The 16,951-nt window shown below is 41.2% G+C and overlaps 1 protein-coding gene across 1 annotated transcript in view; it reads left to right on the top strand.

The window, feature by feature from the left end:
- The window catches only part of LOC126412336 (nose resistant to fluoxetine protein 6-like), a 270,762-nt gene that overhangs the window by 127,738 nt on the left and 126,073 nt on the right, over positions 1–16,951 (top strand). Inside the window, exon 7 of the mRNA XM_050081879.1 lies at positions 1,631–1,800. Coding sequence (XP_049937836.1) covers positions 1,631–1,800 — 170 coding nt within the window. The remainder of the gene's footprint in view (positions 1–1,630; positions 1,801–16,951) is intronic.

The following is a 16,951-nucleotide window of genomic DNA, read 5'->3' as shown; positions in this document are numbered from 1 at the left end:
AAGTACGCAGATGTAGTAGTAGTTGAAGTTTTCTTTGTAAAGGACACTGCTAACCACTGCTACCTATTTTAGGTCATTGCTTCTTTCTAATCTACTAAACACAGTATATAACTTAGCATTTATTGCTGGGGATGCTGGGAGCATAACCACGTGATCGCAGCCTTGCGCATGGGTTGTTGCGAGGGGGAGGAGAGATGAAGGGGTGTCAAGCCCCACCCCCTTATGCAGGGCCGGCAGCAAATTGAATCTACATTGCAATCACAATGCCTACCGCAATGCTATGTCTTATACCACACTGTGTTTCCTAGCTAAGGCTGGTAAGGGGTAAATACAATCCCCACCGGCCCGAAGTCATCGGCTTCGACCAATTCCTGTGCTCTAAAAAGTGCGTATATAGTATTGCAAGGGTCCTGTTTAAACTCCAAAGAAGTATGAGTTTGCGGAGAGTAAAATCAATGTGTTAAAAATCAGGTCGTATATTATTTATGTAGTACTGTGTCTCTGCCTCGCAATATTTCAGAATACACGGAACAGTATGAGTGAAGACGGAGCAAAACATAACTGTTCGATTAAATTTTGCAAAAGAAAATATTTTTAGAAGGGTGCAACAGAAAATGATGATCACCAACTGCACAGTTTCTGTAAGTGTGGAACGTTACTGTTGTTTTCCCCAAGAATATACAATTTTATTACCACAACTATGACTACAGTAGGTAATGTAGTAACAGTAGCTTTGTGGTACACTGTTCTCTGACAGAATTTATTACGAATTATGCATGCCTACTTTGAATCAACAGTTACGTTCATTAGTAAAGTATTAAAAGGAAAAGTGATTAATTTTATATATTGAAACTGACATTCATTTAGATAACAGTGATTTACATAGTTATAAAATATTCTAATCAAAGACCTCTCCAAAGCAAAATAAACAGCAAGAATGATTTGGGTGAGATGTAGTGAAAGAGAAGTGTGTGTGAGAGAAGAAAGAAATGAGTATGAGAGAGGAAAGAAAGCGTGTGTTCAGGAAGTAATGAGAAAATAATTATGAGAGAGAGAAGTAACTAGAGTGAGGTAAAGCAAGGCGGAAATAGTGGGACGTAGGATTGTACTCCTATTAGTCAATAACAAAAGGACAGCAAAGAGAGACACTGAGATTAAGGGAGAAAGGGGGAAAGAAGGAACAATGAGAAAATGAATAAATTAGAATGACATAGAGGGAGAGAGTCAAAGTAATAGACAAAAAGAAACTTCATTAGGGAGAATGAAAAAGGATAACAAGAATGAGAGAAACAGTGTGATAACGGATAAGGGATAGGTTTAATAATGTATTCATATCTCGTCTTGCTCTGAAGTATTTTGCAATTATTTGTCAGTGAATACAGTCAATGTTATACATTAATTGTCTTTGTAGAATTACCTTAAATTGACGGCATAATCAATTGTTAATGCAACCAGTTAAAGAGATCTCGCAAAGAAGACAAACTCCGTAGACCAAATCCTTCATTTATAGACGTTGCCAGTCTGTAGTTCACTCTGGTTCAACTTATTGTACGTTTTCTCATATCTTGACGAACAATACCTTTAGTTTATCGTGTAGGACGGGGACTAGTAACCTTTCTTGTGCCGACAGTCTTACGGCCGGATAGACTGGACGACGATCTTCAACGGGCACCTGGTGGTGAACACGTACTTCGTCATCAGCGGATTCCTGCTCAGCTACTTGTTCCTCCAGGAGGTGGCCAGCAAGCGGAAGTTCCGCGTCTCCTACATCTGGTGGGCCTGTCTCTACCGATACCTCAGGTACGTCCACTTTTTGACAACTTATTGTTGTTACAGGGCTGAATAAACACCAGCACAGGAGGCCCTCTAATATGTATGTGTAAAGGGTCACAATTATTGAAGTATGTGAAACAAAATCGCCATAACGTTCAAACTGCACGGTTGGCCACGGGGCATGATGAGAATTAGTGTGCTCATGCGCATGTTGTTGTCGGCCGTTTGCACTTGAAAATATCACGGTACAGCGTGCCTGAGCGTATAGCGCTTGTGAAGGCCTACTATGCGAACAATAACAACCTAACTGCGGCTCGAGGGAAGTTTGAGACCGAGTTCAAGCTGAAGGCAACCGGTACAAGTGTGCTAACAATCGAGAATTTGATTCGCAAGTTTGGGAGAACGGGTCGTGTTCGTGATGACAGTGGTGGCACCGTCGGTCGTCCAAAACGGGTGAAAACGCCCGAGAATATCGAGAAGAGCCGCGCTGTATTTCAAACCAGTCCCAGGAAGCCGATCAGTCGAGCTGTACAACAGGGGGGAATCAACCGGGAGACACTGCGACAAATCGTTGTTGAAGCTCTGCATCTCTTCCCACACAAAATTCAAACCAATCAGCCATTAAGCCCCAGGGCCACGGAAATGCGGTTGTGTTTCGCCAACAATATTGTCCACAGAACTAACGTACAGGACTTTGATGTGAATATGGTTTGGTTTAGCGACGAAGCCCACTTTCATTTGGATGGGTTCGTCATAAACAAAGCTGGCGTATTTTGGGGGACTGAGAATCCGCATTTCGCGATCGAGAAGTCTCTTCACCCTCAACGAGTGACCGTGTGGTGTGCCGTGTCCAGTCACGGAATAATCGGGGGACCGCATTCTACATCTGTGGTACCGAGAGGCCGCTGGCATGAGCCTCGATTAGCCGCCATATCCTCCGGATCTGAACACATGCGACTCCTTTATGTGGTGCCATGTTGAAGACAAGGTGTACAGCAATAAACCCAAAACCATTGCTGAGCTGAAAACAGCCGTTCAGGAGGTCATCGATAGCATTGATGTTCCGACACTTCAGCGCATCCTGCACAATTTCGCTATTCGTCTGCACCACATTATCTCCAATGATGGCAAGCATACCGAACATGTCATAACCTAAATCCGAATATCTGTAGTGACGTTAACCTGTTGAATAAAGTGTGTGCACGCCGTTTGTGACTAATTTAGTTTTTTTTTTTTTTCATGTAGTTCAATAATCGTAACGCTGTAATTGCCACTGTCGTGTCGTAAGCAAGATCACATCTTCAGCAGCGGAGACAGTAACGGATTTTCCTTTTCATAATTGCCCAACACAAAGTGAGTCAGTTATTTTCGGAGTGACTTTAAGCTAGTTAAATTCTGCAAATTGTCTAGTTGAAGACGAGGGCTGCAACCAGATTCGACGATCTGGACACCCAAGTACCTAGAGGAGAACGTTTTATGGTTCGATGTCTGTACACTCTTCTCCGGAGAATTTGTAAAAGTAGCGCAGAGCCATAAACTCTGCGACTCAGGTTCACCAGCAAGCAATAATAATCTGAACAGAACCGTTGCTCGACGGCTAGACTCAGGATGATCCGATACGCGTTAATTCGGTGTATATAGGTATTAAACAGCTTCGAATATTGTCCAAGCAGTTGATTTCGTATGACTGCGATTAAGTTCCCAAACGACTTCTCGCCCACATCGCAAAATTTAACTATTAGCTGCTCACACTTGCTCATCTGATACATTCGAATGAATGACTACGTAATTGTTTATCTACACTCATAACGGAATTCCGTGACGTATAGGGCAATCATGGCACTAGTCTCTCTTAGGTGCGATGCCAATAAATTGAACAACCCTTTGGAAGTCTTATTAAGGAACACCACACATTCAGTGTTGTCTATACGTACACTACGTGATCAAATGTACCGACACCTATTAGTGGACATTACTATACAGTGAGCGACCCTTCGCCTTTGTAACGGTTTGAACTCTGCTGGGCCGGCCAGAGTGGCCGAGCGGTTCTAGGCGCTACATTACAGTCTGAAACCGCGCGACCGCTACGGTCGCAGGTTCGAATCCTGCCTCGGGCATGGATGTGTGTGATGTCCATAGGTTAGTTAGGTTTAAAGTAGCTCTAAGTTGCATGGGGGCTTATTTATTAAATTTGAAAATCATTTTTATTTTTCGTAGCTGTATGTCCGATTACGCTGTGTCTCGTAAACGGTTGGCCCTGACTAGTATTATTACGCAATCTGACTGCGTAGAACAACAACAAAGAATGAAATGAAAATTTTCGTTAACACAATTAATTAATTAAGTCCCCAGCAACTATAAAACCTACGAAACCAAACCACAAGTATAACTGTTCTGTGTGTGGAAGTATGACTCAACGTACACATCTGGCACGGTTCTTCTTCAATAAGACAAGAAATTTCAAATACCATTTATACTGACGTGATAAAAAAAATTAGAAATACTATAATTGCGCAAGAAAACCAGAATTACACTCTAATACAAGAACACAAGCCAGATGCTTTGTTGACTGAACCTGTAATGACGCATTATTTAAGACATTGAGATAATAAAAAGAAAAGGAATTTTTTTTTTCTTTTACCTTCATATATTGACGAAAAGCACTCTTATCATTACAATATCTCCATTAGAACAACATCTGCTGTCTATCTCATCAAACTACTGCATAAAACATGGAACAAGCACACTCCACTACGACTTCTCGACAAGAACCTTTCACTACGACATCTCAGCGAGCACTCCCTACTACGAGTTCTCAACAAGCACTGCACTCCGCTACTTCTCAATGATCACTGCCAGTGGAGGCGGCGAAACAAAACTCTCTGGCGCTGTGGCTCAGTGTAGCCACCTTTCAAAGTTCTAGGGGACTGATGACCTCAGAAGTAAGTCCCATAGTGCTCAGAGCCATTTTGAACTCTTCCGGGGACACTTTCAATGCGATATCTGAACGTATGTGGAGGAAGAGCTGGCCATTCTTCCTCAGTAACGGAAACCAGAGAAGTTAGTGATGTTGGACGCTGGGGCCTGAAGCACAGTCAACGTTTAATTCATCACAAACGTGTTCCATTTGGTTTAAGTCAGGACTCTGTGCAGACTAGCCCATATTGGGAATGTTATTGTCCACAAACCACTGTGTCACAGGTTCTGCTTCATGACATGGTGCATTGTCACGCTGAAATATGGCAAGGACCTCCCATCGGGTAGGCTGGTCGCCTCGTGCAAGTCTCTTGAGTTGAGCCACTCCGGCGACTTGCACGTCGATGGGGATGAGATGATGATGATGAAGAAGAAGACAACACAACACCAAGTCACTGAGCGGAAATAATCTCCGCCCCAGCCGGGAATCGAACCAGAACTCCTTAGCATGGCATTCCGTCCCGCTGACCACTCAGCTATCGTCTCCGAACTGTTCTCCTACCGTGCGCAGAACATAATGGTGTAAAATGTGCTCATATCCTTCCGCATTTAGCGTTTTCTTAAGCGCAATAAGGGGAAAGCACCTTAAGCCTGAGAAACAACCCCATTCCGTAACACTACCTCCTCTGTACTTCAATGTTGGCTCTATACGAGATGGTGGGTAACGTTTTCCAGCCATTAGCCAAACCCAAACCCTTCCATCGGATTACTGTAGGGTACAGCGTATTTCATCACTCGAAATCGGTCTTTTCCGGTCATAAACTGTCCAATGGTGTCGCTCTTTCCACAAGCTTAGCCGTCGCTTAGCAATGACTACAGGAATTGTGGCTTACGAGGAGCTGCTCGAACACTGTACCTCATTCTTTGTAACTCCCTACACACGACCATTGTACTAGCTGAACTGCTTGTAGCTCTTTGGAACTCACGAGTGCTTTCTTCCCCAAGCCTGATCTTTTACTATCACCCACCACAGCGCTCGACGGTCCATGTCGATCAGTACATGTAGTCTACCTGTTCTTGGCTTAACTTTGAATTTTCCTGTGCTTTTGCACATCACATCACATCACCAACAGCCGACTTGGGCAGTTTCAGAAGATTTGAAATGTCCCTAATGGATTTGTTACTCAGGAACCCAATAACTAGTCCTCGTTTGAAGTCATAGAGCTGTCCTGAATGACCCATTCTGCTGTTACTGCTTCTGAACTGACAGCACAACGTTCTCCACCCGCTGTTACACTGGCGGGTTCGCCTCTTGTGACACCTTTTGGCCAACACTGTATTCCATGGAAGTGCCCAGATACTTCTGATTAGACGTACGAGGGCTGCCCAGAAAGTAATGCACCGCATTTTTTTTTCTCAGCCGAAAACAATGCTATGAATGCGAAACGTTACGCACGTATTATTTGAAGTTTCCTGAGTGAGGGCGCCGAGTTTCCGTCACTTCCAACAGATAGCGTAGCTGTAGGACAGTTTCCAAATGGCCCCACTAGATGATGTACGTTACAAGCAACGTGCCGTCATTGAAATTCTCACTGCAGAGGAAAAATCTGTGGGGGATATTCACAAACGCTTGTGCAAAGTCCATGGAACATCTTTTGTCGACAGAAGTACAGTTAGTCGCTGGGCACGGAGGATGAGGTCATCAGAAGGCGGTTCGGCGCAGCTCCACGATTTGTGGCGGTCGGGAGATCATCCATGGCTGTCACACCTGACAGACTTGATCTAGCCCCCTCGGACTTCCACTTGTTTGGTCCATTAAAGGATGCCATTCGTGTAAGACATTTTGAGGACGATGCGGAGCTGATTCATACAGTGTAGCACTGGCACCGCCATCAGGAAAAGAACTGATACCGCCAAGGCATACACGCCCTTTTTTCTCGCTGGAGGAAGGCCATAGAACGGGATGGAGATGTGTAGGTAAAACACCATTCTTTCGTGTATGTAATTCTCATCATGTTCAATGAAGAATTGTTGAAGAAAAAAAATGCGGTGCATTACTTTCTGGCAACCCTCGTATGTAGCTTGACTAGTGTGTTAGACGAGCTACGATTCAGGAACCATAAGCTTAAAGGTCAAACCCCTGCAGTACAACAATGTCGATAAAGTGTCTTCTCCAGTTTGCAGCCAGCATGTGCGCTCTGGGAAGCAAAAGGCACTAAGTCCATATTTTTCGAACTGTATCTAGACTATTTGCGTTTTAATCGGCATGGCATTGATTCAGCCATATAACTGCAGAAGTCAACCATTCACAAACGTTTTCAATGCAAGTGGCTTATTGTTAGCCCTGATAACAAAGAAGCCGATCAACCACCAATTTTACAGCTAAATCGGTGTGTGTAATTACGCATGTTTAGCGATTTTATTATCATTTTCCTGTTTATACTTTAATAAAACATTTGTTGGTATTGAAAATTAAGATCATTTTTCATTCTAATCACACGTTTTTTATCAATTTACTAGTTATTGCAGCCAAACTGTGACAAAACTGAGGTCACATACAGATTCAGTGATGAAGAAAAAGTAAGATTAAGTCACTACCTAACAGAAATTAATCACTATTTATTATTTTCTTTGGGTTATATTTTCTTTCCACACCAAAAATATCGAGGAAAGTATGGGGTACTACTTTTAGAAGGCCATTCCACACACTGTATGGAGGCTTAGTGTCCCGAACTGCCCTGGTTCCAATAGAAATGGGGGGAGAAAATTTCAATCAAGAAAATCGAATCAGGAAAGGAGTAGCATTTCTTACGGATATAAACTCAGTTTGATCGTGGCTTAAGCAGACAGATACAGCTTCGAGAAGTTTTCCTGTAAGCGCCAGTCGGCAAAAGTATAATAATTTCTTTACTGATTAATGTACAATGAAGATCGGACTCTCAAACTGTAGCTCTCTGCGGAACGCTTCCACTAGTACATACACACGGTTTATAGCGTAATTAATTCAGCAGTGAGACACATTTTAATTGGTTTTCATAGAAAATTGATATAAAATCTACCGCAAAACAAGTACACATACAGCAACGTAGTATGCGTTGGCGGAGGTCATGACAAACAATTTACAATCTTTAGTTCTTAAGATTTAAATATTTTATTGTATGTTTCTTTTGTTCATTTATAATTTTGCCAATTTTTGTCTGTAACTAACGAATTATTAAAGATACGTAAAGTCTGAGTATTACAACGGAAAGAGCACTAAAAATCCGATATGAAAGTGGTGCAAAATTAATAATTGTAATAATATTTAACGACACATAGAGGAAGAACTCTTTTAAGTATTGCAACGACGTTCACAATTATTCAACTTTAATTATTGGACGAAATATTACACGTAAAATTTAATATAATATATCGGTTCAGATCAGGATTTCAGCATTCTGCTAATGGCACGGTCAATTCATTCATAAGTATTGTCTCAAAATATGTAACTGGTGCTGGTGAAACTGCGAACCTCGTTAAGTTACGCACACGGGAATTTTGCGGATGGGATGGACCGAGGCTATATAAGGTCGACGGCCATCATGATGTAACTACAGGAGTTCGGTATGTTCTGGTTGGGGCAGGACGTGTGCTGGTTGGAGTATGTTCCGAGCGAGCTAGTTGAAGCAATATCTACGTCAGGCTGAGCAGTGGTTCCAGCCTCACACACTTTAGGAAGGTAACAATTTTACTGGTAATCCAGTAGCTGCACTTAGAGAACTCAGGGCCTAGTGAGGGTGGCTGATGATCGTCTGGACTTGTGATTCTCGTGTGATGTGCTTCTGAACGCTAAAGTTGGACTTTGCCTCAGTTTTACCCCCGAGGGACACATGATTTTTACTACGAGTTAGCGCTTAGAATTTAGCGTTGTGTGTCGGTTTGACTCCAATTAGGTGCGATTTAGTCTGCAGGCTATTCTCCTTTAATGATTAACAGTGAATATAGTTAATGTTTTCTAGCAGTTTTCAGTTTATTAAATTATATACAGCGCTCTTATCTGTCGCTATGTTGGGGCTCGAATCGCTTTTAAACACTAACTGAAACAGCTGGTTTCGTCTGATTTGAGTTTTTGTGATCTTTTTAAAGACAGTAGACTTTTATTAGTGAAAATTGAAATATTGCAGTCGTGGGTCGTCATTTGACGTAATTTGCAGCTGGATAAGAGGAAGTGATGAATTGTCTTACTGTTTATTAGCATCTGGTGCAACTTTGTTCATTATTTCAATTAATCACGCGCACGGGAAAGGAAAGCCGAGTGTATCATCCCCATGAAGACAACGAGAGCCATCTTATTTTATTTATACCCCAACATTTTTTCCTCTATCGGCGCAATATTACACTCCACACATCTTTGTCGGAAACTGCGACATATTATGACGTCCCTAACGAGAGTTTCGCAAGGTCATAGTAGATAAGGGAAAAATTATGTACCGCAACATTTAACATAATTCGCACAAAAAACACAAAAAATATAAATGTCACACGGCATTACTGTAGAAAGTCGTAAAACATACTATCACAGAATTATTTGAAGTTCAGTTATAAAATGGAAAACGTGTAACCTTTATGCGGGTTTTGTCGCTGTTCCGACACACAGAATACATAAAAACACGCCACTGTAACTGTGGATGTGGAAAAACGGGCCACGGTCAACGTCTTAAATCAAACTGAATAAGTCTCAACAAAGCATATCGTCGAAGATATGAACAGCTATGGAAACACAGACGCAAGCTTGGTCAAAACTGTATAAATATACCAACTGTAATCTAAAAGTTGAACAGAAAGTCCTGTAAGCGAAAACGGAATTATAGCAACAGGATACGAAGCCTCAAAAAATGTGGTAGATGTGCAACATTTTTATTACGTATGTGGGAAGGCAGCAAAATTACAAGGAAGATTGCCGTACGTGAGATCCTGGTCTACAGGGTGGTTATAATTAAACATTCTCCAGTTGAGAGGGCCCCCATGAAACAGGAGTGTTCATGGGACTATGAAACTTTGTGGAAACTTCTGTAAGGAAATTCGGAAGAGAAATAACTAATAAACCATTGAAACTAAGATATTTTAATTTTCACGTGTGAGGGTAACATTTGTTAATTGCGTACCATGATTACGTTACAAGTTACAAATATTGCATCCACAACACCCTAGAACCCAGGGCTGTGTCTGAACACAACTCGAACTGTTCGAATAGTTTACTTCACAGTTCGAGAATTCTCGGGCTCTGTTCGATCTTTAGATCGACCTGCGATCTAGTGACTTTTGTTGGTACTATCACAACGACCTGTCTTGGCGTTTTCAATCCAATGTGAACTTCAGTAATAAAAATAGCTGTAAACCATGGACTGTAATATCTTCTAGGATAGAGACCATGCGTAACAACGGCTCTAATTAATAAATAAAAGACTGCAATCACGTTTCACTCCAATTCTCGAGCTTTCTTTCGCCCGTCCCCCAATCTAGTGACATCTGATGGTACTATTTTCAAGACGGGTCTTGCCCTGTAATTCTTTCTCGTGATAAAAATTACAGTCACTTTATTATGACACACGTTTTTTTTTTTTTGGCTTTTAATTCTTGATTAATTGTTTTGATTGTTTCATCTGAGTTTTACCGTCTTGTTTTCAAACTGATTAAAATCTGTTAACGTCTTTATCTGCTATTCTAATATGTGAACAGAGATTGAATTGCTCATTTGCAACCTACTTGGTAAACCATTACCACCTCTCAAAAACAACGAAAATATACTACTGGTTTCAGTCAAGTAATATCTTTTTGACGACAACATTTTCGTCTTTTTTGCCTTTATTTAAAAGACTGTGTATCTATACATAACGGTGCTGTATGAGAATCCGTAAATTTGTTTAAACACAATAGGCGTTTGTACAGTGTTTTTTTGAAATTTTCAAATTTGAGGCAGAGTCATAGCCCATTAATGCGGCTAGTTCGTAGCTTCTGGGGTTTCCATTGCACTAGCGCTGCGCGATTCAAACGTTAAGTGACTGTTCGAACAAGCCCGATACTGCATCGATCGCTGCGGCGTATCGGGAAATCTCGAGCCCGTTCGAATGTGAGTATCGTTTGCCCATCCCTACTGGAACCGCACTAGAGATATCTCTACTGTTGCCCGAAACATCCCAGGTAGGAAATGGCTACCTCCGTCGCTGTGCTCATCTTCAGTCTCCATCGTGGGTTGGGACCACGCAGTCTGGAACGATCCGCCAATGATTCGGTTTTGTCCAAATATGTTACGGAGTAACCGAGTGACCTCACGAGCAATGTCATTGGAACTCCATCGTGCATGAAAAACAATTGAGTCCAAAGCGCCTCTCCCGCGCAGAGCAGGGATCATATGTTGGCGAAAATAGATCACAGTAACATGTGCCGTTCACTTTGCATATCATTGGTCCTTGTGGTCAGAGTTCCTCCTACGTTGCCATACCGGTACCAGCTCCTAACGGCAAGTCATGACGCTAACACTACGATACTGACAACGCAAATCCTGCAGCATACAGTCTGAACGTAATTCCTATGAAGTTGAATGCCCATACGGTAAATAGTTTTTCATCTACAATGGCTTAAGTAGTGAAAGTTATTTTATAAGCGTCCCGTCTTTGTGGCAGGTAGAGCCTCTCCAACAACAAAGGAAGAACCATATTAAAGGTTACAATAATTGTTTAGGTGTTATATGAAATTTGTCTGAAACCGTCTATTATACAGCTCCAATTGTTCGTTTAATATCTTTTCTGGCGCTTTATTTAAATGCTTATAAATTTCAGTACCTTCCAAACAATCCAGGATATATCCCTTGTTAACTTTGTGTAGTAGGTGCAATGCTTCATCAATATCTTCAACGACATGGCTCTCGCTATACACGTGAGACACTGGTAAACATAGAGGGTGACCAGGACGAAATGTCAATATTCGGGGATATGATATGAACGATCATTCGAATCAAAAAAATCAAGTAAACACGGCTTCTGGACTGTATATTTTAAGAGCTATGGGCACTTTCTCAGTAGAAGAGATGTGTTTCACGGTAGCGAAGATGAACATAGTTTTTAAGCTATGCATTTTAGAGGCCGTGCTTACTACACTTCTTTGTTCGAATGACCGTTCGCGTCATATCCCTCAATATTGACTATTCCTCCTTGGAGACCTTGCATATACCACTGGGACTATCATATATTTACCATGTGTAATTTTTTCTCCTTGTTCACTGATATTAATTTTTATCACACCTTCCTCTTGGCAGACTTAGAAATAAATAATAAATTGAGCAGTTTTATTCATGGCTATTCCCAGGGAGTGCATACTGACATGTCTTTCATTTTTGTACTAACAACTTTTTGTTAGTTCAAGGGTTAAATGATGACGTTTGGCTCTGAACATGCTGCTAAATAATCTGCCCGTCAGTCTAATGTGAAAATCGTCATACGTGCCCTAACTGATTTTATAAATCCCCGTCTGGGTAAACGGGCTGTATTTGTGCATAGTATACTGGGTTAACTTACCTAATGAGTTGTTGTACTCCCCAAATCCCCGAAAAATAATCGAAAAATATACCTATTCAAAAAATCCGATAAAAATTCACTTGACGCCTTCCTGAGAGGCAATCTCCACGCATTCCAAATTAATAATATGAGTGTAGACCAGATGTGACTTAAATTCAAAGAAATAGTATCGGCAGAAATTGAGAGATTTATACGAAATGTATTAACAAACGACGAAGCCGATCCTCCTTGGTGCACAAAACTGGGTGGACCACTGTTGCAGAAACAACGAAACAAACATGCCAAATTTAAACAGACGCAAAATCCCCAAGATTGGCGATTTTCACAGAAGCTCGAAATTTAGCGCGGACTTCAATGCGAGATGCGTCTAACAGTTTCCACAAGGAAACGCTGCCTCGAAACCTGGCAGAAAATCCAAAGAGATCCTGGTCGTATGTGAAGTATGTTAGCGGCAAGAAACAATCAATGCCTTCTCTGCGCGATAGCAATGCAGATACTATCGAAGACAGTGCTGCCAAAGCAAAGTTACTAAACACAGTCCTCCGAAATGCCTTCACAAAAGAAGATGAACTAAATATTCCAGAATTCGAATCAAGAACAGCTGCCAACATGAGTAACGTAGAAGTAAATATCCTTGGAGCAGTGAAGCAACTTAAATCATTTAATAAAAGCAAGTCTTCTGGTCCAGGCTGTATACCAATTAGGTTCCTTTCGGAGTACGCTGATGCATTAGCTCCATACTTAACAATCATATACAACCCTTCGCTCGACGAAAGATCCATACCCAAAGACTGGAAAGTTGCACAGGTCACACCAATATTCAAGAAAGGTAGTATGAATAATCCACTAAATTACAGGCCCATATCGTTAACGTCGATATGTAGCAGGATTTTGGAACATATATCGTGTTCGATCGTTATGAATTACCTCGAAGAAAATTGTCTATTGACACAGTCAACATGGGTTTAGAAAACATCGTTCCTGTGAAACAACTGGCTCTTTATTCACATGAAGTGTTGAGTTCTATTGACAAGGGATTTCAGATCGATTCCGTATCTCTGAATTTCCGGAAAGCTTTTGACACTGTACCACACAAGCGGCTCGTATTGAAATTGCGTGCTTATGGAATATCGTCTCAGATATGTGACTGGATTTGTGATTTCCTGTCAGAGAGGTCACATTTCGTAGTAACTGACGGAAAGTCATCGAGTAAAACAGAAGTGATTTCTGGCGTTCCCCAAGGTAGTGTTATAGGCCCTTTGCTGCTCCTTATCTATATAAACGATTTGGGAGACAATCTGAGCAGGCGTCTTCGGTTCTTTGCAGATGACGCTGTCGTTTATCGAATAATAAAGTCATCAGAAGATCAAAACAAACTGCAAAACGATTTAGAAAAAGTATCTGAATGGTGCGAAAAGTGGCAGTTGACCCTGAATAACGAAAAGTGTGAGGTCATCCACATGAGTGCTAAAAGGAACTCGTTAAACTTCCGTTACACGATAAATCAGTCTAATTTAAAAGCCGTAAATTCAACTAAATACCTAGGTATTACAATTACGAATAATTTAAATTGGAAGGAACACATAGAAAATGTTGTGGGGAAGGCTAACCAAAGACTGAGTTTTATTGGCAGGACATTTAGAAAATGTAACAGACCTACTAAGGAGACTGCCTACACTACGCTTGTCCGTCCTCTTTTAGAATACTGCTGCGCGGTGTGGGATCCTTACCAGATAGGACTGACTGAGTATATCGAAAAAGTTCAATGAAAGGCAGCACGTTTTGTATTATCGCGAAGTATGGGAGAGTGTCACAGAAATGATACAGGATTTGGGCTGGAAATCGTTGAAAGAAACTCGTTTTTCGTTGCGGCGGAATATTCTCACGAAATTCCAATCACCAACTTTCTCCTGCGAATGCGAAAATATTTAGATGACACCGACCCACATATGCAGGAACAATGTTGTTGTGGTCTTCAGTCCTGAGACTGGTTTGATGCAGTTCTCCATGCTAATCTATCCTGTGCAAGCTTCTTCATCTCCCAGTACCTACTGCAACCTACATCCTTCTGAATCTGCTTAGTGCATTCATCTCTTGGTTTCCCTCTACGATTTTTACCCTCCACGCTGTCCTCCAATACTAAATTGGTGATCCCTTGATGCCTCAGGACATGTTCTACCAACCGATCCCTTCTTCTAGTCAAGTTGTGCCACAAACTTCTCTTCTCCCCAATCCTATTCAATACCTCCTCATTAGTTACGTGATCTACCCATCTAATCTTCAGCATTCTTCTGTAGCACCACATTTCGAAAGCTTCTATTCTCTTCTTGTCTAAACTATTTATTGTCCATGTTTCACTTCCATACATGGCTACACTCCATACAAATACTTTCAAAAACGACTTCCTGACACTTAAATCTATACTCGATGTTAAAAAATTTCTCTTCTTCAGAAACGCTTTCCTTGCCATTGCCAGTCTACATTTTATATCCTCTCTACTTCGACCATCATCAGTTATTTTGCTCCCCAAATAGCAAAATTCCTTTACTACTTTAAGTGTCTCATTTCCTAATCTAATTGCCTCAGCATCGCCACGATAAAATAAGGGAAGTCAGAGCTCGTACGCGCGCTTTACGAGATTGGAATAACAGAGAATTGCGAAGGTGGTTCGACGAACCCTCTGCCAGGCACTTAAATGTGATTTGCATAGTATCCATGTAGATGTAGATGTAGATTGTTACTAAAACTAATGCGCACTTCTGTAATGAGAAGCAAACGCTGGTATTCTGTCATAGTAGAGGAGTACAGCATATCTTAGTTTTTCTTCGTTCTCTGATTCCCTGCAAAGGGTAATTTCCGAATACAAATCATTCTTTATGAAAAAAAAAAAATATTTTTTGTTTTTAAAATTTCCTTGTCGTAAACATTCGCATCAGCAGCTTCTGCAAATACCGAAAACCCATACGTAATGTTTTCTTTCCTTAACGGAATTTTTGGAATCCTCGCAATCATCGATTTAAAACAAGACTTCTGATGTAGGCCTATTTCTGGGCGACATGAATTGTGGACAACCGCGTCTGCGCTGTAGGCTTCCGATAAACAATGAAATCGCGGATACCATTACCGTTAGTGACTTCCATATTTAGGAATTTAATCCTGGACCATTGCTCTAGTTCTATTGTGAATTTAATATCTGAATATCAACCGTTCAGTTACGCCAACGTAGTGTTCATCTCGTTTGTACTGTATTTCCGTCGTCTTTACGTAACTGAAACTATATAAGCTAATAGAGTCCAGAGCGGAGGGAAAATTCTGATATCAAGTAAACAAACCGGCAGTGCAGCACGAACTGGCCCTGCTGTCTGAACAAGGATCAAACAGAAGCATCAAAAATTTAAAAAAGATAATATTGAAGCAAACGGAAGTAGAGACACAGGACCTTGGAACAAGAAAACAATGTACTAGAAAGCGTCGGCAGTTAATAGTTGAAACATTGGTTTAGAAGGAAAGTCACTGAGTGAAATCGAAATATCAGAGCATTTGATAGAAGTAGTGGATATAGAAATGCTGTAGGCACTCCCCAAAGTTCGTGGATCACAAGCCAGTATTATCAGAAAGCACTGGAGATTAAATTAGCTTAATTATGTAGGACCTCAAAATATCCATCATAAATATCAACAGTGTAAAAACAGAGGTAAAAGTGCTATTTTTAAAAGGTTACATTTACGCTGCCGATGTGGATATAGTTTTTCTACAATAATTACTAACGCCCAACAAAACCTTTAATACTGGTTGTAAGACTGTTCTTAATACTGATGGTGAAAGTGACAGGTCGATAACACATAAAACAAAGCTCTCCTGGAGAACAGAAGAGGAATCTCTGTACAAACATTTAACACACTTCTAGTCAACATTTACGCTCCTCTTGCGAGCTGCGGGCGACGGAAAAGAAATATTTCCTTTGAAGAAACTACGGTCTCACTCCTCACGCATACATACGACAGTGATTGGTGGAAATTTTAACACACTGTTAGATGGTGAAGACCAAGCAACGAAATACAGTTACTGCGACAAATTTCTTGTCTTAAAAAAAAGTTGGACTTAACCCGACTCATGGCTACATATACGACCACATGTTCTGTGATTGACGTATGTTCCAAGAGTTTCGGGCAGCAGAATACACGGAATGTACCTCAGTAAGCAGGTCTCATCACAACTGCGCGTCTGTATGAACCCAATGCCCGCCACATCACAATCAAATTCCTCCAGCATGAAGCCGTTTTACGTCGTGCTGTGGAGCAGTTTAGTATCTACCACCTTAGTGGCTCTATACTCGGGCTCTAAGCAGAAAACACCCGAACTATGTCTCCAGCAGAAAACTGCAATCCCAGCCCTGGATCTACTGTGAGCCGAATACACAAAACCACGCACTAAAACTGCATTATCCACTATGCGGAAAGCAAAGCCCCCTATGAGAAACGGACACAGGAATATTACTTCTCCTAATTAAAAGACTTGGGTAAGGAACCTTCAGATTTTATGAATAACATTCTCAAAGCTATGCAGGTCCTGGTCCACATAACTGCCGCAATGTGAAGAATCTTGGAAGACAGTCAAATTCGTGCCGTGAACGATACAGATATTGACCATGAAACAGCGTCAGATGCTAACATCTCCGGAGAAAAGAAATGTGCATAGCGAAAACTGAT

This window comes from Schistocerca serialis, chromosome 7, assembly GCF_023864345.2.
Source record: "Schistocerca serialis cubense isolate TAMUIC-IGC-003099 chromosome 7, iqSchSeri2.2, whole genome shotgun sequence".
Classification (NCBI taxonomy): Eukaryota; Metazoa; Arthropoda; class Insecta; order Orthoptera; family Acrididae; genus Schistocerca; species Schistocerca serialis.
The sequence above is the reverse complement of the archived record's forward strand: the minus strand, read 5'-3'. Positions and strand labels throughout refer to the sequence as shown.